At 38.4% G+C, this 24651-nt stretch overlaps 1 protein-coding gene across 1 annotated transcript in view; it reads left to right on the top strand.

Moving 5' to 3' along the window:
* The window catches only part of LOC127418072 (macrophage colony-stimulating factor 1 receptor-like), a 29867-nt gene extending 6501 nt beyond the window's left edge, over positions 1–23366 (top strand). Inside the window, exons 2-21 of the mRNA XM_051658447.1 lie at positions 1968–2249; positions 2478–2765; positions 4111–4247; positions 7287–7449; positions 7535–7736; positions 8024–8139; positions 8222–8333; positions 8455–8645; positions 8727–8818; positions 10012–10138; positions 10217–10321; positions 10938–11048; positions 11318–11480; positions 11601–11683; positions 11843–11952; positions 12103–12225; positions 12306–12417; positions 13726–13825; positions 17850–17958; positions 19419–23366. Of these exons, the coding sequence (XP_051514407.1) occupies positions 1968–2249; positions 2478–2765; positions 4111–4247; positions 7287–7449; positions 7535–7736; positions 8024–8139; positions 8222–8333; positions 8455–8645; positions 8727–8818; positions 10012–10138; positions 10217–10321; positions 10938–11048; positions 11318–11480; positions 11601–11683; positions 11843–11952; positions 12103–12225; positions 12306–12417; positions 13726–13825; positions 17850–17958; positions 19419–19574 (2882 nt within the window). The 3' untranslated portion in view covers positions 19575–23366. The remainder of the gene's footprint in view (positions 1–1967; positions 2250–2477; positions 2766–4110; positions 4248–7286; positions 7450–7534; positions 7737–8023; positions 8140–8221; positions 8334–8454; positions 8646–8726; positions 8819–10011; positions 10139–10216; positions 10322–10937; positions 11049–11317; positions 11481–11600; positions 11684–11842; positions 11953–12102; positions 12226–12305; positions 12418–13725; positions 13826–17849; positions 17959–19418) is intronic.
* The last annotated feature ends 1285 nt before the right edge of the window (positions 23367–24651 follow it).

The following is a 24651-nucleotide window of genomic DNA, read 5'->3' as shown; positions in this document are numbered from 1 at the left end:
TTACATCGGCATCAGTGTACCAGACGTTTTAGGCATTACATCTGATTTTCTATAAAGCTGAAATAAACAATTCTGATTAGAAGTAATGGCCATCATCATCATCAAATCACTGCCAACCATGTTAAAATAAAATCCTCCATTATAAAATTCTGAATCTATGTACTGATTATCATTGTCCCATGTCTGCCATGTCTTTTCAGCTTTTGAGGGACTAAGGTCCAGTAGCGGTTTTAACCACCACGCAAACCATGCAATTGCATGGTGCCCCAGACGTCAGGTGGGCCCCCTGCCCTGGTAGGAAAGCTCAGCAAAAACTGCTTGAGGGGTGACATGTTCTGTGTACACTCTCAGAGCGGTTCACATAAGAGGTCTGCCGGGTTGGGACAGTTTTTCAAGTAGGACTTTTATTCGGGTTTGTAATTTATGAAAAAAATACAGGCCTTCCGAACTTGTTTCGCCAACATGCCCTCACCCCTATATGCGTGAACAGATGAGTTAAGGGCTATTCATACTGAATGTGTTTTTTCCCCACATTTACTCTGTTTTTCTTTCTGCTTTAGTGTGCTGAGGGGCTGCCATGCCTTGTATGTTTACTGTTACGAATGTTGCCTACGATGCTTACATAAAATACAGCCTTTGAAAAATACTTACAGTGAAAAATACACTGCAGTGTCAGAATATAAGCTCCAGATGAAAGTAAAGTAAATAAGACACAAAAATATTACTATTGTATACAACAAATCCTCAAAGTAATAATAATAATACTGTATCAAATTATGACAAACTGGACAACAATAAATAACTGTTGGGTTTTAATAATAATAATAATAATAATAATAAATAAAAACCTGAATTCCAAAATGTTAGCGAGTGTAGTAGGTTTTGCACACCCTGATCATACAAAAAAAAGTGTTTTGCAAAAATATATGTATGTGTATATATATATATATATATAATCACTCTGTTGTGGAAAACTGGACTAGATTTTTATGTTTCAGTAAACATTTTGAATATACTTGGCTACAATGGCTGATAGGATGAATTTAAAATGATGATTTAAAATAAATTATGAAATGGGGCCCCAGGTTTGTTGGTTGCTTGGGGTCTCAGAAATTGTAAACCCGCCCCTGATAAGGTCCCATTTTCCACATATGTGGACATCATATTTATCAGAGCGCTGACGTGCGAAACATTTATGGATTTTTTAAAACGGCATATCAAACAAAACTAGAGACGCTACTCTTTACAGCCAAACAGGTTTAAATGAAAAAACGTAAAGTAGTTTTTTACCAGAGGCACTTTTGTTGGCGCTGCACCCGTAGAAGCGCTTCATGGAAATCAACGTCATGCTGTTGTGTCACGTGACGCGGTGCTCCAGAAGTTTAACCCTTAAATGACAGTGTCGTGTCTTGTGAACAGTATTCAGTCGGTTTAAATTCATTTAATTTATGCGTTGTGTACAGCGAAGCCAAAATACAACGTCCACACCTGTGGACGCGGGGTCGCACAAGGTTAAGGTAAACGTATTTGCCATGCTGGTCATAATGGAGGGGCTCGAGCGCAGGACTATATTTGTATGTTAAAGTTATTACTTAACTATAGAGCGTTGTTATGGAGCCAAGTGTCTGTCATTTCAAAATAAGAGTCCCTGGTGTGTTTCGGGTTTGTTAAAAGGCTCGTATTGTGCACCAAATCTTCATTTTTTCTGATTATTATTAGGATTTTGGCTGAACAATAACTGCATCTGGAATTTTATTCATTTTGGTATCTTGTTGCCTCTGTGTCTTAGTAAAATCTATAAATCGATTAAAACATATGATCAGTTATCAGCCTTTTCCACCAACTCAGTTATCATATCGGCAAAATCCACCATCGGTCGACCTAGAGTAAAAGTTTCCAGAAAACTTTAACCTATAGATTGTTGTAGCATCTGATGAAACACTCTCTTTCTACTGTTTGATTGACAGGTTTGTCTCAACCCAAGATCACCGTGAACTCTGAAGTTCTGACGAGCTCTGATGTGATTCTCAACACTGGATCTCCTCTTCTTTTGACCTGTGAGGGTGACGGTCCGGTCACATGGCTTCCACGACTGTTCAGACACAAACGCTACATCTCCAAAGGAGTCGGAAACATCCAGAGTTTTCGTGTAGACAAAGCCTCTGTAGACTTCACGGGCACTTATAAGTGTGTTTACACGAATGGCAAGAAATCAAACGTGTCGTCCTCTGTTCATGTGTTTGTCAGGGGTAAGTGAAGACATGCTTTCAATTAAATTTTGCAAATGAAGAAACACTTCAAATGCATCACATGGGGAATTGCGGCCTAGTGGTTAAAATTGTAGGTTTAAACCTAGTAAGGGTTGATTCATACTACCATTGTACACCATTGGAAGACTAAAACTGTGTACTGATGTAAAGTGAAATGAAATAATACCAAACAGCTTGTGAAACTGCATCTTAACATGCCATTTACAGATTCGAACATTCTCTTTGTGACACCGAGTACTTCTTTGAGCTATGTGCGGAAAGAAGGTGAAGATCTGATGCTGCCGTGTCTTCTCACCAACCCCAACGCCACAGACTTCATGTTCCGCATGCATAACGGCTCTGTGGTGCCCTATGGCATGAATGTGACCTTTGACCCCAGGAAGGGCGTTCTGATTAGGAACGTTCACCCCGGATATAATGCCGACTATGTGTGTAGCGCTCGAATTGAAGGAGTTGAGAAAATGTCCAAGATCTTTTCTATCACCGTCATACAGAGTGAGTCCGTTTTCACAATCAAATTGCAAAATCCGAAAATGTCGAAATATTAACTCCTTGTGCATCAATTTAAAAGAAGTTACTCAGAGGTCCTTAGAGGACAAAAATGTCCGTGCCAACAAACTGCCATAATATTATATATTATTATTTTCCACTTTCAATGAGTTAATGTTTTAAACCAACATCAGTTCTACCACCCCTGGAGTTCGCTAGCTCGCTAGTTCGAATCCCAGGGTGTGCTGAGTGACTCCAGCCAGGTCTCCTAAGCAACCAAATTGGCCCGGTTGCTAGGGAGGGTAGAGTCACATGGAGTAACCTCCTCGTGGTCGCTATAATGTGGTTCGTTCTCGGTGGGGCACGTGGTGAGTTGGGCGTGGTTGCCGCGGTGGATGGCGTGAGGCCTCCGCACGCGCTATGTCTCCGTGGCAACGCGCTCAACAAGCCACGTGATAAGATGCGTGGGTTGATGGTCTCAGACGCGGAGGCAACTGGGATTCGTCCTCCGCCACCTGAGGCGAATCACTACACGACCACGAGGACTTAAAAAGCACATTGGGAATTGGGCATTCCAAATTGGGAGAAAAAGGGGAAAAATCCAAAACAAAGAAAAAAAAAAAAACAACATCAGTTCTGATCATAACTACCAAATATTCATTCAAATTCAATTCATTTCTTTAAATGCTAGTTTGTTTATATAATGCCACTGGGTTTTTTTTTACACACACACACACACACACACACAAATTTCGCAATACACACATACAAAACACACTCAGATATCCATACCAACACACCCACACAATTTTAGCTGCATCATTTATTCAATTGGCCTGCAGTGCTCTATAATACAGCAAACAGAAAATAGGTAAAAAGCTTGTATTTGCTCCATAGGCTAAACATGAGAAAAATGGCGCCATCTGGTGGAAGATATTAAAAATGTAAATTTTGAAGCCAGAGCTCTGGAATGAAAGCATAATATCATAGAATTCATGATTTTATGCTTTAATGACACTGGGATCAAATATTGCAGTTTTAATGGGTTTCAATGGGGACATTTTTGTCCTGAAGGTCCTGAGAGTAACTATTTTGTGTACACAGTGTATTATAGATGTATTACAGGAACTGATGTTGAAATATCAAAATTCCCCAAAAAATACACAACTTTGGCAAAATTTATGCCGTTGGCATTAACACAGCCAAAATGATCGAAAAAACAAAAATGAAGAAGTCAAAAATGTCCCGAAGTTCACACAAGGGTTAAATCTTCTGTGCTGTGAACAAACAATTTACAGTATTAACATTTACCACAAAGATAATGTTAATAAAATCTGATGTAATTTTTCAGGGCTGCATTTCCCTCCATACGTGTTCCTGAAGAGAAGCAATTACGTGAAACTGGTGGGAGAGAAATTTCAGATCAGTTGTACCACGAACAACCCAAACTTTAACTACAATGTCACATGGACACATTCATCAAGAAAGGTATGACCTTTGACCTGTTTGACCGCAATTTAATTTGGAAAATCTGAAATTCTCTACTTTTAAAAATGCAACAGAAAAGCACTTTAAGTCAGACTTCTAAATCTACTACTCTAGACTGATTTTGCAGAGGTGCAATGCGAGAACCAATGGCGTTCTTGGTGCAGCACATTGGTGCTTTATTTATTAATCTGAATGAAGAAGATAACATTTTTAGAGCTTCAGTTATAGGGGAGGATTTTGAATAAGGTCTTTTTCACACAAAGCTATTGTACTGTATACTAAACTCAGCAAAAAAGAAACGTCCCCTTTTCAGGACACTGTATTTTAAAGATAATTTTGTAAAAATCCAAATAACTTTACAGATTTAAACAATGTTTTCCATGCTTGTTCAATGAACCATAAACAATTAATGAACATGCACCTATGGAACGGGCGTTAAGACACTAACAGCTTACAGACGGTAGGCAATTAAGGTCACAGTTATAAAAACTTAGGACACTAAAGAGACCTTTCTACACCAAAAGAAAGATGCCCAGGGTTCCTGCTCATCTGCGTGAACGTGCCTTAGGCATGCTGCATGGAGGCATGAGGACTGCAGATGTGGCCATGGCAATAAATTGCAATGTCCTTACTGTGAGACGTCTAAGACAGGACTACAGGGAGACAGGAAGGACAGCTGATTGTCCTCACAGTGGCAAACCATGTGTAACAACACCTGCACAGGATCGGTACATCTGAATATCACACCTGCGGGACAGGTACAGGATGGCAACAACAACTGCCCATGTTACACCAGGAATGCACAATCCCTGCATCAGTGCTCAGACTGTCCGCAATAGGCTGAGAGAGGCTGGACTGAGGGCTTGTAGGCCTGTTGTAAGGCAGGTCCTTACCAGACATCACCAGCAACAACGTCGCCTATGGGCACAAACCCACTTTCGCTGGACCAGACAGGACTGGCAAAAAGTGCTCTTCACTGACGAGTCACGGTTTTGTCTCACCAGGGGTGATGGTCAGACTCGCGTTTATCATCAAAGGAATGAGCGTTACACCGAGGCCTGTACTCTGGAGCAGGATCAGATTTGGATGTGGAGGGTCTGTCATGGTCTGGGGCGTGTGTCACTGCATCATCGGACTGAGCTTGTTGTCATTGCAGGCAATCTCAATGCTTAGCATTACAGGGAAGACATCCTCCTCCCTCATGTGATATCCCTTCCTGCAGGCTCATCCTGACATGACCCTCCAGCATGACAATGCCACCAGCCATACTGCTCATTCTGTGTGTGATTTCCTGCAAGACAGGAATGTTAGTGTTCTGCCATGGCCAGATTAGAGCCCAGATCTCAATCCCATTAAGCACGTCTGGGACCTGTTGGATCGGAGGGTGAGGGCTAGGACCATTCCCCCCAGAAATGTCCATGAACTTGCAAATGCCTTGGTGGAAGAGTGGGGTAACATCTCACAGCAAGAACTGACAAATATGGTGCAGTCCATGAGGAGGAGATGCACTGCAGTACTTAATGCAGCTGGTGGCCACACCAGATACTGACTATTACTTTTGATTTTGACCCGCCCCCCCCCCCCCCCACTTTGTTCAGGGACTCATTATTCCATTTCTGTTAGTCACATGTCTGTGAAACTTGTTCAGTTTATGTCTTAGTTGTTGAATCATTTTATGTTCATACAAATATTTACACATGTTAAGTTTGCTGAAATTAAAAGCAGTTGAAAGTGAGAGGACGTTTCTTTTCTTTTCTTTCTTTTTTTTTTTTTTGCTGAGTTTATAATAATATATAATGATATCGTAAAGTTTTTGTTTGGAGATTTTTTTATATGTTTTGATTTTTATGTACTCAAACATTGCATGTCTGGGTGCTTCTTCAACTTCGGCCACTTTTAGCACTGTGGACTTCTAGAAAGCAGTCTCGTCAAAACATTAATTAATAAAACATTTGTTTGCAAAAAATGTCCAACAGTCTGTATTGTGTTTAATAGAATTCTGTGCTGGAAATGATGCTGATTGAAATGACATTTTTATTGCTTTTCTAATAAAATGAGCGACTTCTTTATCTTGCTAAGGCTAATTTCATTGCTAACATTTAATGCATCCTAAATACACACAATTAAATAATTATTGTCACACTTTTTGTGTAATGTGGCATAATTACAGCTTGATTTGGAAATAACGCACAATAAAAAATAAAAAAAGTGATTATTTCCCTTGATTTTTCTTTGTTTTGTCTTATATTTCATCTCAAGCATGCTCTTTACTCACACTTCTGTCCACTTGGTTAACAAGTACACTAACTTTTGAACAAAACTTTATTAGGGGCAAAATTATTTTCACACAATAAATATTGAAATGGTGTGTTTATTTCACTCTTTGTTTAGATGCTCGTAGTTTAAAATATGTAAAAAAAATAATAAAAAAAATAGATTTATATAGTTTAAAAGAATATTTCGGGTTTAATACAAGTGAAGCTCAATCGACAGATTTGTGCCTTAATATTGATTACAACTTACAATTAATTGAGACTCGTTCCTCCTTTTCTTTCAGAATTTAAGAATTAGCTTCCAGGGCCTGGGTAGCTCAGCGAGTATTGACGCTGACTATCACACCTGGAGTCGCAAGTTCAAATCCAAGTTGTGCTGAGTGACTCCAGCCAGGTCTCCTAAGCAACCAAATTGGCAAGGTTGCTAGGGAGGGTAGAGTCACATGGGGTAACCTCCTCGTGGTCGCGATTAGTGGTTCTCGCTCTCAATGGGGCGTGTGGTAAGTTGTGTGTGGATCGTGGAGAGTAACACGAGCCTCCACATGCTGTGAGTCTCCGCAGCGTCATGCACAACGAGTCACATGATAAGATGCGCAGATTGACAGTCTCAGTAGCGGAGGCAACTGAGACTTGTCCTCTGCCACCTGGATTGAGGCGAGTAACTGCGCCACCATGAGGACCTACTAAGTAGTGGGAATTGGGCATTCAAAATTGGGAGATGCAAAAAAAATAAAAATTAAACCAAAGTCATTTTTTTGTCTGCCAGTTACCACAAGCAGAGGAGAAATCTACAATGCAAGGAGATCGTTTGGCCATCGAGAGTATTCTGATCATTCCAGCTGTTGAACTGTCTGATTCAGGGAACATCACCTGTACGGGACAGAATGAAGCTGGAGCAAACAGCTCCACAACTCACCTGCTCGTCGTAGGTGAGAACAAGAGAGGAGCTCAGAGCAGATTTCCTTTCAAACAATTTAAAACTTTTTTGACGTGTGCTTTGATGTGATTTGACAGATGAGCCGTACATTCGTCTCTCACCGAAGCTCTCGCCTAAACTCACGCACAGCGGTCTGTCCATCGAGGTCAGTGAAGGCGATGATGTTGATCTCAGGGTTTTGATCGAAGCGTATCCTCCTCTGACATCACACCGCTGGGAGACTCCAACATCCCACAATGCATCTCTCCCAGAGCACAGGTTTTACAGCTATAACGACAGGTAAAAAGCACAACATACCCCAGACAGCAAACGGACATCGAGATGGGGGGGCTGAGGGTGCAATGAAGGAAAATAGGCGTAAACAAAAAGGAACAACAACAAAAAGAAAAGCACCAAAAATTGATGGAAATCGCACCAAACAAGTCCTAATATCCTTACATTTAATTGATCAATTTCAGCTGTTTTATTTCCAATCATGTCAAACAAGATAATATGAGTTTGCGGTTTTTGATGTAATATCACACAGTGTGAAGGAATTCATAAACACATTTTATTTGATCCTGTAGGTACGAGGCACTGCTGTTTCTCAAAAGACTCAACTTCTTAGAAATGGGTCGTTACACTCTATACGTGAAAAGTAGCATGAGAAACGCCTCCATTACATTTGACATTAAAATGTACAGTAAGTAGACTCTTTACATGTACATTTTAAAACTGCCTTGGTCTCATTTAACAAGATAAAGACACATTTTCACACCAAACAGAGAAACCAGTTACCATGGTGAGATGGGAGAATGTCACAACACTGTTGTGCAAGTCATATGGGTATCCAGCGCCCAGCATCCTCTGGTACCAGTGTGCTGGCATCAGAACCACGTATGTAGATATTAAATTAAGATTATATATTTACAATGATTTAAATGCAACAGTGTTTTAAAAATGATGCATGAATGAAAAACACTGGTTATAGTTCATAATAATAACCGACTGTTGACAGATGCACAGAAAACTCGACGGGTCTTCAGCCAATCCTGACTCAGACGGTAGAATTTCAGGAGGAACAGTCTGGAACGGTTGGCGTGGAGAGCGTGTTGACTGTAAGACCATCCAATCAGAGAATGACGGTGGTGTGTGTCGCCTTCAATCTTGTCGGCCAGGACAGTGACACCTTTGCCATGGACGTTTCTGGTAAAACAAGTTTTTAGATCCTTTTAAAATAAGCATGTTCTCCTGGTTTAAGATTGAGTTTCTCACATGATGTTCTCTCAGATAAACTCTTCAGCAGTACATTGTCTGGAGCCGTGGCGGCGGTGACCGTTCTGCTGCTGCTGCTCTGCTTCCTGCTGTACAAATACAAACAGGTACAGTCTTCATTAAAGGAATAGTTCACCTTAAAAATAAAAACCTCATGTCGGTTCAAACCTGCCGTGTTCACATAATTTTCATTTTTGGGTGAGCTATCCCCTTTAACCCCTTCAACCCTCTGGTGGGGCCAGGTGTGTATAAGTTTATGATTACAAAATAAAAGTCCCTGGAAACAAAAGTCAGTCATGTGACCATTTGAAAGCTTAAAATCTCATTGTCATTGAATATCATCACTTTTGCATTTGTTTCATGAAATAAGATAAGACCTGAAAACCTCTGTTGCAAATGAGCGCCACCTAGAGGGGATGTAGAAATATTAATGAATATGAAAGTGTTTCATATAGACATGTCATATATCAAACGAAAGCGCTCATTCTCAGGAATGCGACTGTGTAATTTATTTGGTTGTGCTAATAGCACAGTTTGAACGTTTATCAAAAGAATCACAAAGTGAAATATGATCTGTCATAAAATAGAAATGTCTCATGTCTGCCCTCATCACTGCTCCTGTAAGCACCAAATAGCCACTAACTCTATATCAACTCTTACTTTAGGCTGTTTTCTTTAAAATGAGCCATTGTTTTCTTGTCTGTGAGCTTGCTTGGGTAAATAATCCAATGTTGTGTCTGAGAAGTTCAGAACAAAATATGCAGTCCAGTAGAAAAGCATGATGAACAAATCATCTGCAAAATACGCTCTGAACTATTGATGATAACGTTCATACATCATTGCAAAGGGGAGGATCCCCACTTTCCAACGACACCTGGACTTAGCTTCTAGTCAACTCAGCGTAAAGATATTCGACAAAACCGGGAGGAAGGTCTATGCGCTCTAAATATACACATAATGTCTATGGACGAGCGCGTGTGTGAGTGCTCCGCTGTGTAGGGAAAATTCACCCTATTTACTTCCTTGATACACATTCCTGGTCTTATTGTGAACGATTCATTGGTGCACGTTATTCCAAAGTAAACAAATGTTCGTCTGCATAATCATTCTTAAAAAAGGGATAACTTGTTCTGCTTTTGAAGCGACTTCCATTTTTCAGCAATACGTCAGATTACAGAAGTAAAATAGGTTTTAAATGGCATTTCATGTTGACTATACCTTCTTGCATTGCTCCACAGTACTGTATTTATGTTATTAACTCTTGACTGAACTCTAGTTTCTGTCTTTTCTGTGTCGTTAGAAACCCAGATACGAGATCCGCTGGAAGATCATTGAAGCTACAAATGGAAACAACTACACCTTCATCGACCCCACACAGCTGCCATACAATGAGAAGTGGGAGTTTCCCCGAGACAAACTAAAGCTTGGTGTGTACTGGCTCACAGACACTGACACATGCTGTATGTGAAGCGCTGATGGAGTGATTGTGGCTCTTGTGTGTGCAGGTAAAACTCTTGGCGCAGGTGCTTTTGGTAAAGTGGTGGAGGCCACAGCGTACGGTCTGGGAAAAGACGACAACGTCATTCGTGTTGCTGTGAAAATGCTGAAAGGTCAGAAAAAAATCACATAGCACTTGCTAAATGGTATATACCATGTTCACCTGCACACCATTGTACCATGAAGTATCATTATCATTATGTGGGCAGTGCTAGCACTAAAGCAGAACAAGGCTAGCACTGACGCCCTGACGTGAATCGTGAATGCAGCTGCACGATTGCTGTAGAAAAGTGGATAGTCACAGTCTGCCAAGCGATTAATATTGTGGAGGATGAGAGTTTTAGAGATTTAATGCACATTGCAATGAATTTGCAACCTATGGGGACTATTTCTTTTAATTAGTCAAATAGTTTAATCTAAGCTCCCAGAAATATTTAATGTTATTTGCATTTGTGCTATAATGAGAACCCTTATTATACATGGCATATGAATATGGTAATCTTTCACTATCATGGTAAAGATCAAAGTACCATGGTATTACCATCTGATACCATCACTATACCATGGTACCACAACAGTGATTATTTTAGGAGAAATATCTACCATAATGTGAATTAATGTACAGCAACACAACTTATCAATTGTTTATTGATCCAAGCTTGTAACATTTTTCATGCGTCACTGATATCAAAAGTGAATCAATTGTGTTGTGTTACATTCTGGGAGCAGCCAGCGCTCATCCTGATGAGAGAGAGGCTCTGATGTCAGAACTGAAGATACTGAGTCACCTCGGACAGCACAAGAACATCGTGAATCTTCTGGGCGCCTGCACACACGGCGGTGAGACTCAGTCTGACCTAGCGCTCATTCAGTCTTCTAATTATCTACACTGGAAAAAGTGGCTCATACCCATTTAAGATGATCAAGCTGGTTTTTTGCTGGTCTACCAGGTTGAAACTAAGTCCACTGCTTGGTAGTCCAACTATCAACTATGTAGACCAACTTGCCCCAGTTAATACAGTTAAAAAAAAGTTACCATCTGAAGCTGGTTTTAGTTGGATTATCTAGTAGACATATCCTGGATAAGGTGTATATTTGTTTACTTCCAGGCCCAGTTCTGGTGATCACTGAATACTGTTGCCATGGCGACCTCTTGAACTTCCTGCGCGGCAAAGTGGAGAACTTCCTGAACTTCGTCTTGACCATTCCAGACCTTCCAGAGCCGGCGACGGATTATAAGAACGTGACCGCTGACCGAGCGTATTTCCGAAGGTTCATTTAGAAACACGAACACTGGGTCGATCTGAACTTTGACTCTGACTTTGAGCATAATACCACTTTTGAATTTAAATGTTCTAATACCTTCATGTTGTCATTCTTTTATCATGATAGTGACAGCGGGATCTCCAGCACCTGCTCTGAGAATTATCTGGACATGAGACCGGCCGCATCCAGACCAGCAAACTCGGTTCTGGGTCAGTCAACAAACCACAATCCCCTGAGTCCACAAACACCTGCAAATCTTCAAAATTTCAGACTGTTTTACAGAAATCTGAAATCTATGTAAAGTGTTAAAACTTAAAAGCACTCCCTGCAAATCTGTTAGAATTGAAGCATTTCCTCTTGTGTCGCAGGTTCTTCTTTGGAGTGTCAGGAAGACGACTCGTGGCCGCTGGACATGGATGATCTGCTCAGATTCTCCTATCAGGTGGCTCAGGGACTCGACTTCCTCGCCGCTAAAAACGTGAGTCATGGCACTAAAATTACAGCTCACAACCTCACGAGAATAAATGTGACCTGCATCTGAAGAACAAGAAATATCATAAGTACATTAAATGACATGGATAAATCATTTCGTGTCTGAATGGTGATGTGTTAATGCATTTGTCTGTAGTGCATTCACAGAGATGTAGCGGCGAGAAATGTTCTGCTGACTGACAGACGAGTGGCTAAAATCTGTGATTTCGGTCTAGCGCGTGACATCATGAATGATTCCAACTACGTAGTCAAAGGAAACGTAAGGGATTTCTACAGATATTGCTCCCATTTCCCCTAAAATAACTTAAACAAATATTCACTTACTTTTATAACGTTCAGGCTCGTCTTCCAGTGAAGTGGATGGCTCCGGAGAGTATTTTTGACTGTGTGTATACCGTACAGAGTGACGTCTGGTCTTACGGTATTCTACTTTGGGAGATATTCTCATTGGGTGAGAGAGATGATTTCTACAGAACTTTACTCTATTATAATACACAGTGACTCCAACAAGTATTTGGACACTTAAGACACTCCTTAGAAAAGCTCCAGCAGCATTTTTGATTTTCTTATCTAATGTAATGATATTCAGACATATTTAAGTGTAACTGAAGTGTCCAAAAACTTTCTTATGCCACTAACAGGAATAGAGGAATTTGAAGACTTTTAAATATTTAATAAAAAAAAAGAATTTGATATTAATAGCCAGATTTCCATTGTCTTTTTCATAAATGTAGCACATAGCCTACCCTCACAATTGAGCACTGTTGTGGTCCCTTTGTAATAACACGCATTGAAAAAATATACCATATTTGAGCCTATTTTTAAGATTTACGCATATGCAATTTCATAACAAAATTCCATCAGATTAAATTGTGTCATTTTTAACAGTCAAATTAATAAAAATTTATTTATTTATTTATTTGCATTGTGACATTATTTTCATGACAATTAAGCACATTTCCCCCCAAATTCTCATTGATAGTGGCCTAAAACTTTCTTATGGCACTATCAGGAGTAGAGCGATTTGAAGTCATTTCAATATTTAATAAAATATTATTAATAATAATATATATACATATTATTGTCATTAAATTCTATTAAATTAAAGTGTCATTTTTAACTAAATTAAATGAATTATATATATATATATATATATATATATACATTGTTGTTGTTGTTGTTTTTTTTGTTACTTCTACTTTATGGAATTTTGTTGGGAAATTGAAATGCAGAAATCTTACAATTTTTTTTTTTTTTTTTTTTTTTTTGAGTGTGTATTGTACTGAATGATCACCATATTCAAACACCATGGTATTTATATGGCACTTTTTGGCAATTTTTTGATAGTTTATTGGGGTAAATCTCACAAAATGGGTCATATTTTGGTTATTTTAAAAAAAAAAATGTTTTAAAAAAATAAAAAAAATAAACATTTGAGATACATTAAAATATATCATTTTTATTTATATCAATTATATTAAATATTTATATATATAAAAAAAATCATTTATCTGTAATTTTTTATTATTTATTTATTTATGCATAGATGTAATTTCAGCAATGAGAATTTGGGAGAAATGCAAAAAGTCTTAATTGTTCAAAAATTGCTTTAAATTTCTTATGCAAAATCTAATTTCTTATTCTTCTGATTTTGGGGTGAATTATTAATGGGGCAATTTCTTTTGTGAAAAGCTGTTGCTGAGGTACAGTATAGTGTGATGTTCTATGACTAACTCTGTTTGGGTCAATGTTTTTGCAGGTAAAAGCCCGTATCCCAACATCCTAGTGGACTCAAAGTTCTATAAAATGATTAAATGTGGATATCAGATGTCCAGACCGGACTTTGCATCACCAGAGATGTAAGTGAAATGATATTTGTCTTAATGTGTGCTACCAAAATACTTACATACTCATTACTTATTTTTCATTTTAGAATAATAGCAGTTATAAAAACCATGAAATAACACCATGAAATTATTATGACGTGACAAAAAACAAAATCACAACCATCTTATTTTACATTCTTTGCCAGTACAGCTCTGCACACATGTTGGCTGCTTTTCCTTTTACTCTCTGATCCATTTTAAAATAGATAATATAAAGATATAAACTGATATTTGTCTAGAAACAAATGTTCAAGCATTTAAGCAGAAGATCGAAAGGTGTTTAAGATCATACAAAGCTTTTCCACACTTTTGTCTGTTAGTGTATGTATTCATGGTTCTGATTGTCTGTGATTGTGATATGAGACTAAATCATGTTTACAGCAGTTATTAACATACACAATGCATCCGCTGATGTCAACAATACATGTTCTCTCTGTGAATCAGCACTAAACAAAAAACAGGTAATTAAAACAGATGAAAAATCAAGAAATGATTTGTTTTATTTTTGTTCTAGAAAATCATTTATTATGACCTGACCCCCAGAAACCCAAGCATTCATGTAGATGATGTATTTTCTTTTTTCCTCCTCGAAAGTGTTTTGACGAAGCCACTGATTTTAAAAACCTTGATTTTTACTTTTATATAAGGTGAATTTTGTGTGACTTTTTAGCACGCTGTGGCATTCAATATGTAATTCTTTTCCCAAACTGTTATTGTGACACAGCTCAGAGTATCAGCTACAGTTTCGCCTATAAAGACACCAATTTTCTCAAAGGACCTTTAAAAAAAAAAGTATTATATGATTGCTTTAAACCAACATTGCAACTCTGCTACGCTGGCTCTCTAACGGTTAAGTGGAGAAGTTGAGTTGATATTTTCTATGGGAGATCTGTGAGTCAATCTCTCTCTCTCTCTCTCTCTCTCTCTCTCTCTCTCTCTCTCTCTCTCTCTCGCTCTGTCTGATGCTTTTTTTATCATCCGCTGCATGAATCTTTAGTTCTGCATGTTAAACACATGATCAGACTAAAGGGCTTCATTTAACACACATTTCATGCTCACACACTCTGGCTTTTCCATACTGTCTGTCTCTCTCTCTCTCTGTCTGTCTCTCTCTCTCTCAATCTGTTAGTTTCTCTATCTGTCTATCTGTCTGTTTGTCTCTTTCTCTCTCTCTCAATATGTTAGTTTCTCTGTCTGTCTGTCTGTATGTCTGTCGGTCTGTCTGTCTGTCTATCAATCTCCTCTCTCTGTCTCTCTCTCTCTCTCTGTCTGTCTGTCTGTCTGTCTCTCTCTCTCAATCTGTTAGTTTCTCTATCTGTCTGTCTGTATGTCTGTCGGTCTGTCTGTCTATGTCTCTCAATCTGTTAGTTTCTCTATCTGTCTGTCTGTCTGTTTGTCTCTTTCTCTCTCTCTCAATATGTTAGATTCTCTGTCTGTCTGTCTGTCTGTATGTCTGTCGGTCTGTCTGTCTATCTGTCTCAATCTCTCTCTCTCTCTGTCTGTCTCTCTCTCTCTATCTATCTATCTATCTGTCTGTCTGTCTCTCTGTCTGTCTATCAATCTCCTCTCTCTGTCTCTCTCTCTGTCTGTCTGTCTGTCTGTCTGTCTCTCTCTCTCAATCTGTTAGTTTCTCTATCTGTCTGTCTGTATGTCTGTCGGTCTGTCTGTCTATCTGTCTCTCTCTCTCTCTCTCTCTCTGTCTCTCTCTCTTTCTCTGTCTGTCTGTCTGTCTCTCTCTCTCAATCTGTTAGTTTCTCTATCTGTCTGTCTGTATGTCTGTCGGTCTGTCTGTCTATCTGTCTCTCTCTCTCTCTCTCTCTCTGTCTCTCTCTCTTTCTCTGTCTGTCTGTCTGTCTCTCTCTCTCAATCTGTTAGTTTCTCTATCTGTCGGTCTGTCTGTCTATCTGTCTCAATCTCTCTGTCTGACTCTCTCTATCTATCTATCTATCTATCTGTCTGTCTCTCTGTCTATCTATCTCTCTCTGTCTCTCTCTCTCTCTCTCTCTCTCTCTCTCTGTCTGTACATCTGTCTATCATCTATTCTGTCTGTCTGTCTCTCTGTCTGTCTGTCTGTCTCTCTCTCTCTCTACCTGTCTGTCTGTCTGTCTATCTATCTATCTATCTATCTATCTATCATCTGTCGGTCGGTTGGTCAGTCGATCTGTCTGTCTGTCTGTCTGTCTGTCTATCTGTATGTCTATCTCTTTGTCTCTGTGTCTGTCTGTCTGTCTCTTTCTCTGTCTGTCTGTTTCTCTCTCTCTCTCTGTCTGTCTCTCTCTCTCTCAGTTCATTTTAAAGTACTTTATTGGCATGATTGTGTTTACATACAATATTGCCAAAGCATTAATACACAAAACAGATAATGACAAGACAAATAATAGTTATAAAACAGTAACAAATAACAATAAAAATAGAATTAAAATAAGGTGCCAGGTAATGAATAAAATAAAAACTATAATAACAATATACACTATACAATATAAAGTTAAATGCTTATTTTATAAGACATTATGAACATAAACAATACTGTGACTGAAGTACATTAAGGCAGTGATTGGTTTCTGAGGGTGTGCACTCAAAAATGAATTTAGCTGCAACTGATGTATGATTGTCTCTCTCTCTCTCTCTCTGTATGTGTGTGTGTGTTGCAGTGTGTTTTCTGTGTAGTGTGTATTATAGTCGCTTTATGGTGGACTGTGTCTGTGTAATAACTTTGCTATACATATATACTGTACTTAAATATACAGTATATATTTAATATAGGATGTTAGTATTTATGTCAGTGTTTATCTGACACAGAAACAATGAAGTTAGTAATTAGATTGACATTATACAAACATAAACATGAAACTAAACAAATGATGTAAATTAAATACTACTAATAAAACAAGAAAACAGGCTATTTTATATAAGCAAGTCAAAAAGGCAAGTTGAAAGCAGCAATTAATTAAATATTTTTCTTCAGAAAGAAAGACGCACTGATTTTAATGAAAGGTTCATCGGAAGTGGTTCATTCACATGAACCGTCTGAGCGAATCGATTCACTTAAATGAATTGGACTTCTCAACCCAACATATCAGTGAGTTCACCGATTCATTCACATCTGAATGAACTGATTCACTTACATTTTTTGGACTTCCCAAAACTAGGGGACGAGTTTGAGCGTGATTGACTACCAGCTCGGTTCACTTGGCTGTAAATCTGTGTTCACAATACAAAGTGATGTAGTGTTTTGTGACTCTACACCATTATTCGTTGTGAAATAAGACAATTACTGGAACATCTGCACTATTTGAGAATGAATGAACTATACTGTCACGCTACTGAAAAATAGAGCTAAGCTAGTAGTGTCGCTACTTTTTGCATTGTGACATTTATTTTCATGACAGTTAAGCACATTTCACCATCAAATTCCTGTTATTGTAATTTCTAACACTGTCCTCCTACAGCTTTCAATCAACATCCACCAAACTTGGTGCAGACCTTCAGACTGTTCTGGAATAACATGCTGTGTCTTTTCTAACTGATCGGACTTACGGTTTTCACATAGTGCACAATCAAACGTCAGAAAAATCCCATAGACTTACATTGACGGAATGTTCGAATGAGCCAACGGAATGCTCGTTAATTCAAACTCCGTGTATGTAACAAACTCATATGTAAACAAACCCACAAGAGGCCTTTGATCTGCTTTCACTATGTGACAATTTGAAAATATTTTTGCCTATTTTTAAGGTTTATGAATTTCAGTTTCATAACAAAATTGAATTGTGTAATGTTTATAAAAATATAATTAGTAAAGCTAAAAATATTTATTTATTTTTGTTGTTTAATTAAAGATGACTCTATTCAATTTAATGTGAAATTGAAATGCGTAAATCTTATTCTTGAGTGTACAAGTGTTTGAATGTTTGTTATTATTCTCAGTTGTGATTCTCATTAGAAATATGATTTGGACTCATGTTGTTGTGCATTAACCACATGTAATGTTTTGTAGGTATACAATCATGAAGATGTGCTGGAACCTGGAACCCGCTGAGAGACCGACCTTCAGTAAGATCAGTCAACTTATCGAGAGGATGCTGGGAGACACACCTGACCAGCAGGTAAACTCAGGTTACAGCTTTATTATAAACCATAAACCTGCTCAGAGATCTGGAAAACATGCACAATGACTTGTGAACAGAATATTAGTGTACTGCTTAGTGCACACTGCACAGAATACACTGTATACTGCTTTCTACAAATGGTCTACAAATTCAGAATTGCATATACTATCTATGAATTGCAAAAACAGTTATAGTAGTATGTAGCATTTGATATATTGCAGTATGTAACCATAAACATTTAAAACAGTAGTGTTACTAAATTGTTGACACATGACTGATTTATGTTACATGTTTAATTCTGCGAGTGCCCTCCGGTTATCATCTCAGAAATATATAAATAAGGTTATTAGAGATCGACCGATAATCGGTTTGACCGATATTTTTAACCTGTGTTTACATTTTTTCACTTAATTGGTTATCGGCTCTTTAATATTGGGTTTACCGATTAAGTTAGACACAAAAGACTTTAGATCTTAAATATTAATTAAGTGAGAGGGTAATAAAAACGAAATAAAAAATCGGTTATGCATATTGATTATTGGACACTAAAACACAAAATAATCAGTACCGTATCGGTCATTGACCTCCTGAGACCCGAGCGTGACTGCTGTGTGCTTTTTGTAACAAGCGATAGTGAGAGAAACAGACCCAAATGCAGAGGAACAGTCCAAAGGATTTATTTACAATAAATTACAATAATTTATTTACATTTCCTATTTCTCTTTTTTTATTTGTAATTTGTAGCAGCTAATAAACAAGCCAAAAATATAAATAGTTTTCCTAAAAATTGATGTCCACATATGTGGACAGCGGGACTAAGTTATGAATTTTAAATAATACCAAGCTATAGTAAGTCAGATATTTTTTCATCAAATTGTTTATCATTACTCTTTACAACCAAATAGGTTTCTGTCAGAAAACTTAAAGAGGTTTCTTACCAGAGGCACTTTTGTCGCCGCTGCACCCGTAGAAGTGCTTCACAGAAATCGTCATCATGTTGTTGTGTCACGTGACGCGGTGCTCCAGAAGATTAACCCTTAAATGAGTTTTAGAGTCTTGTGAACAGTATTCAGTCGGTTCAAATTAATTTAAATTATGCGTTGCATATACCGAAGCCAAAATACAACGCCCACACATGTTGATGTGGGGTTGCACGAAGTTAAAAACCAATATCAGTGGATCACTAATGAATAATGATTTTGCGTAAAACAAAGTTTGACATACTACAGGATATGCTCACTACATGTACTGCATACTTGGGGGGTAGTAAGAGTAGTATGCTATTTCGAACATAGCCTTAACCAAGTGTAGTAGCCATGTTCAAAATAGCATACTACCAAACTTACTATTTGTACAGTAAATAGATCTAGAAGTCGTTAGAGTCGTGTGCTATTCCAAACACATCTTGTTAAAAATTCAACTGGTGGTATCCCATAATTTTCCCATTCCTTTTGCAGCAAACAGAGTACAAGAACGTCCAATCCGAAGCGCATGAAGAAGAACTGGAGTCATGTGACCCAGTGAAGTGCAATGAGGAGTCCTATGAGACATCATGTGACCAGGAAGAAGAGGATCAACTGCTCATGAAAGCAAATAACTACCAGATGTGCTAAGAGTCAAACTAACTCATGCATTCCTATCAGTTTCATAATCTACATAAACAACCCCTGACAGATGCATGTAAACAGCCAATCACAAACGAACCGTTCAGTGTTGAAATGCAATTCATTTCGGTTTGTTGGTCATCAAACGCACACAGTCACATCTTGTGATTTTACAGTCGGTCGGGTATTTTGCTGTTGTAAACAATCTTGTGCTCCACTGCTCAGTTTAAGCGTGTTGTTTTTTTGTTTTTGTTTTTCACATTCATCGATATTATCCAGTAACTGCTTAAGCCCACATGCAAGTGAATCTGTATTTAATGTTGTCTGGGTGTTTGTTTTTTTACTGGTTTTTGAGTCACACATCCTGTCCATGTTAACATCTGTGAAATTTGACGAGCTTCTACCAAGTGACCGATGAATTAGTGTCAAAATACTGTCGAGTTTGTTTGGCCGCACAGCTTTTAACTTGAAGATACGGGAAGCGTTTAAAAGTTAACAAGTCTATATATTTGCTCTCCTGACTATGCACGACTATATTGTTGGTTATATTTTATTAGTTGCATTCAGCATTGTGTTTGGGTCGTGGCCTACCCTTTGAGAACCACTGATGAACTCTTCTGCGTGTTGTTTTTAAATTAACCGGTTTCACTTCTCAAATAGTTTTAGGGTTTAGATCTCTTGGAAGTCAAAAACCCAACCTCAGATTTGGTTTTCCTTTGACATGTGCTCTGGGTTAAACTCAACTTCTCTGTTGTGAGCGTTGGAAAAGCAGTTGGGGTTGCAGTTTATTTGCATACGCAGCATATTCCGCTTCCACTTTATAGATGTTCTGCATGTTAGTCGTGTCATTGATTTCGCAATCAAAGAAAATCTCATACAAACAAACAAACGAACAAACAAACGTACGTGTGCATCAGCTGTTACACGTAATTCACATGTAATCTTCATACAGGGTCCAAAATTAAAACTTTCAGCCATAAATATTTCTTGCCATGAAATAATACTGTGCATTATTTAAATTATTCTTTAGAACCGGTTCATTTAAAAAAAAAAAAAAAAAAAAAAAGATTATTACATAAACACCAGAACCTAATGATTTTCATGACTTCCATTAACGGTTCCTGAATGTGCTGCTTCCACCGATATGGACGGGATACCATGCTAAAATACTCTGAAAATGTTTACTGCATTACCGTTTAGCAGCAACACAGCATCACTGTTGAATCCACAGCGTGAAACACACAGCCTGACAGGTGAAGCCGGATTCATGAAAAAATTGACTCTCACAAGTCGGTTCTTTACATATACTGATGAAGTCCAATTCCTGAACAAATGAATCTCATGAGTTGGTTCTTTTTATTATTATTTTATATTTTTTTGGATTTTTCCTCTTTTTCACCCAATTTGGCATGCCTAATTCCCGGTGCGCTTTTAAGTCCTCGTGGTCGCGTAGTGATTCGCCTCAATCCGGGTGGCAGAGGATGAATCCCAGCTGCCTCTGCGACCATCAACCCGCACATTTTATCACATGGCTTGTTGAGCGTGTTGCCACGGAGACAGCATGTGGAGGCTTTACGCTATTCTCTGCGGCATCCGCACTCAACTCACCACGTGCCCCACCGAGAACAAACCACATTATAGTGACCACGAGGAGGTTACCCCATGTGACTCTACCCTCCCTAGCAACCGGGCCAATTTGGTTGCTTAGGAGACCTGGCTGGAGTCACTCAGCACGCCCTGGGATTCGAACTCGTGAACTCCAGGGGTGCTAGTCAGCGTCTTTACCACTGAGCTACCCAGGCCCCCAAGAGTTGGTTCTTCTGAATCTACAGTGCAAAACAAAACATGACCAGTGTAGTCCGAGTCCTGAACAAATGACTCTCATGAGTCAGTTCTTTTGAATCTACAGCGCAAAACACACAGTGAGACCAGTGTAGTCTGAGTCCTGAACAAATGACTCATGATTCAGTCCTTTTGAATCTACAGCGCAAAACACACAGTGAGACCAGTGTAGTCTGAGTCCTGAACAAATGACTCATGAGTCAGTTCTTTTGAATCTACAGCGCAAAACACACAGTGAGACCAGTGTAGTCCGAGTCCTGAACAAATGACTCTCATGATTCAGTTCTTTTGAATCTACAGCACAAAACACGACCAGTGTAGTTCGAGTCCAGAACGAATGACTCTCATGAGTCAGTTCTTTTGAATCTACACAAAACAAAGAGCATGATCAGTGAAGCTGATTCCTGAACAAATTACTCATGAGTTGAACCGCAATTCATTTATTTCATCAAAATGAACCAAGAGCTGTTTCTATGTATGTGTACCTACGGCTTGTGGGAAGATTGTTGATTTATTTCATTATTTTATTTCATAAAAAAACAACTCATACTGTGTATCTGTATTAATTAATTCAAATGAGAGATACTGTGTAAACACAGACTGCTGAGGGCAGTTAATGCAAAAAGTATTGTATTCTTATTTCCAAATATTTCTTCTTCAAAAGTGCTAAAAGAATCGTTAATGGAGCCACTATTCCTTCTGATTCCCATCCCATGCTGGCTGCAAATCGACGCAACTAAACCGAAATCATTATTTCTGCACTGAACTTCATGAGGTTGTGTCGGGTGAGAGGTCAAAGGTCATTAAATTGACAGATATGAAATCATTCATTCAGTTAGTGAGTCTATTGGTCTCCTGCTCTTGTTCTTAGTCAATCCTACTTGGCAAACAAAGTATTTTACAGCTTCTTGCAATGATAGTGCGGGTTTGGAGGGCAGATCCACGCCTAGAACTGGTGAAATATTGACATGCTGTTGGTGCAATAACGTTTCTGAAGTCTGCCGGTCGCCATCTCATTTTTTTACATGACCAAAGGTTAAATGCATTCTCATGCAACCTTTTCGTTTTTATTATTACAGATGACTAATAATAATAGTAATCTGCTGTTCTGTTTCCTATCATCGTTTATTTTCAGGTGTTTTTATCCTTTAGGGAGCTTGATAGACACCATTTGTGTTGCACAGAAAAAACAACAGTATATGGGTTTGGAATGACACAAAGTGAACTCTTATTTTAAATAGTCAGGAAAACATTTACAAGACTTGACCGCACCGTCTGTGAGAGAGAATGATTTCAGGAAGAAAACCAAACCTTCGCTTCTTTGCTTAAATAAACACTTTCCTCACTGATAATTGTGCATGCGGGAAATGAGAGCTGATGTTTTCTAGGAGCTCGTATAGAAAAACATTTAATTTCAGATTTAGTTTTTAGAACTGGCAACAGATGCATGTTTTATTTGACATTTTCTTTCAGTCTCTGGGTTTATTCTTCTATTCTCAAGGTGCTTCATGTTCTCAACTTTTTTTTATCCGAACTGAAATGTTTTTATTATCAAATGTTACATCAGACACTCACTGCCATGTAGAGTACCTTTAAGTTGCATGACAAAAATGCTTTAAAATGTGATTACTTTTTGTTTTTCTCAAAGCACAAACTGCCAGTAATATATATTGTATGCTTATTTGTCTTTTGGGGTGGTGCATTGTTAAAAATGCAGAATATGAAAAATTACTTTCCTGAATCAATATGCAGAGTATTCCTATATTGTGTAGATATTTCGGTAAGACATAATCAATGAAGTCTTGTAGACTGAATTTGTATGTCTTTGATATGGATGAAAATAAGTTTTTAAGTTTGCCATGAATGAATTCTGTACTTTGGCTATATCTACAGACCTTTGTTTTATTTTTACTAGAGAAACTGCTACTGAAAGCTACTAATAAACCATGAAAAATATCATATGATCTTGTTTTATGAGTAAAAATGTGGTTTATTGCAGAGAGATTGTGAGGTCAATGCTTTTATCATGTCAACGGTTTCAGTAGCCAATAATGTTTGCCTTTAAAGTGGACCAGAAAAGCCAATGACACGCGTTTCTGTGAGTCAGAGCATGACATCAGTTATGAATAAATAATAAAGCATGGAGGATTTGTTTTATGCATGAAAAGCAGAATCTCTCAGCAGAGCTGTCAAAAAATGAAACGCCTGAAACAGTTTCGCTCTTGTATTTTAAACTACTTCTCTTTTTAGAGTAAACCTGCTTTAAATCAAGAAATGATTCACACGAAAATAAAAATCCTCCCCCTCATGTAGGTCCAAACCCTCTTCCATTGAACACAAAAAGACATTTTGAAAAATCTTCCCGTAATTATTTTTCATGACTGTCCAAAATGTCTTTCTAAAGTCATATGAACAGATCCAAATATTCCGGGTTCAATTCAAGTAAAGCTCAATCGACAGCATTTGTGGCGTAATATTGATTACCACAAAAATTGTATTCGACTCGGGTTCCAGTGAGACACTTACAATGGAAGTCAATGGGGTTCTAAAATGGTTCCAAAAACCAGCCTGACCACCTTGAGCTGGTATGACAAGCTGGTAGCTGGTCTAAGCTGGTCTTACACCTTGGACCAGCTCATGACCAGCATGGACCAGCTACCATGTCCCAGATCACAGCTACCAGCTTGAGCTGGATTTCCCAGTAAAAATTGGCCCCATTCACTTCCATTGTGCCTCACTGTAACCTCGATTTTTGCTTTTTTTAAGAAAAGGAGGGACGAGTCAAAATTAATTTATGTGGTAATCAACATTATGCCACAAATGCTGTCGAATGAATTTAACTTGTTTTGAACCTGGAATTTTCCTTTAAATCTTCCGATGAGCCGAAGCTCTCAGATCTAAAAAATCAGCGCATGTGATTGGTAAGCAGTTGCTGGTCACTAGGGCGTTGCTAGGGTTCTTCTGGGTTGTTGCTAGGCGGTAGCTAGGGTGTTCTGGGTGGTTGCTAGGCAGTAGCTAAGGTGATCTGGGTGGTCGCTAGGTGGTTGCTAGGGTGTTCCTGGTGGTTGCTAGTGTGTTCTGTGCATTCGCGAGGGTGTTGTTAGGTGATTGCTTAGCAGTTGCTAAGGTGTTTTTGTTGATCACTAGGGTGTTCTGGGTGGTCAGTAGGGATTTCTAGGTGGTTGCTAGAGTGTTCTGGGCATTCGCAAGGGTGTTGTTGGGTGATTGCTTTGTAGTTGCTAAG

This window comes from Myxocyprinus asiaticus, chromosome 27 (assembly GCF_019703515.2).
Source record: "Myxocyprinus asiaticus isolate MX2 ecotype Aquarium Trade chromosome 27, UBuf_Myxa_2, whole genome shotgun sequence".
Classification (NCBI taxonomy): Eukaryota; Metazoa; Chordata; class Actinopteri; order Cypriniformes; family Catostomidae; genus Myxocyprinus; species Myxocyprinus asiaticus.
This window is presented reverse-complemented; position numbering and strand designations above follow the sequence as displayed.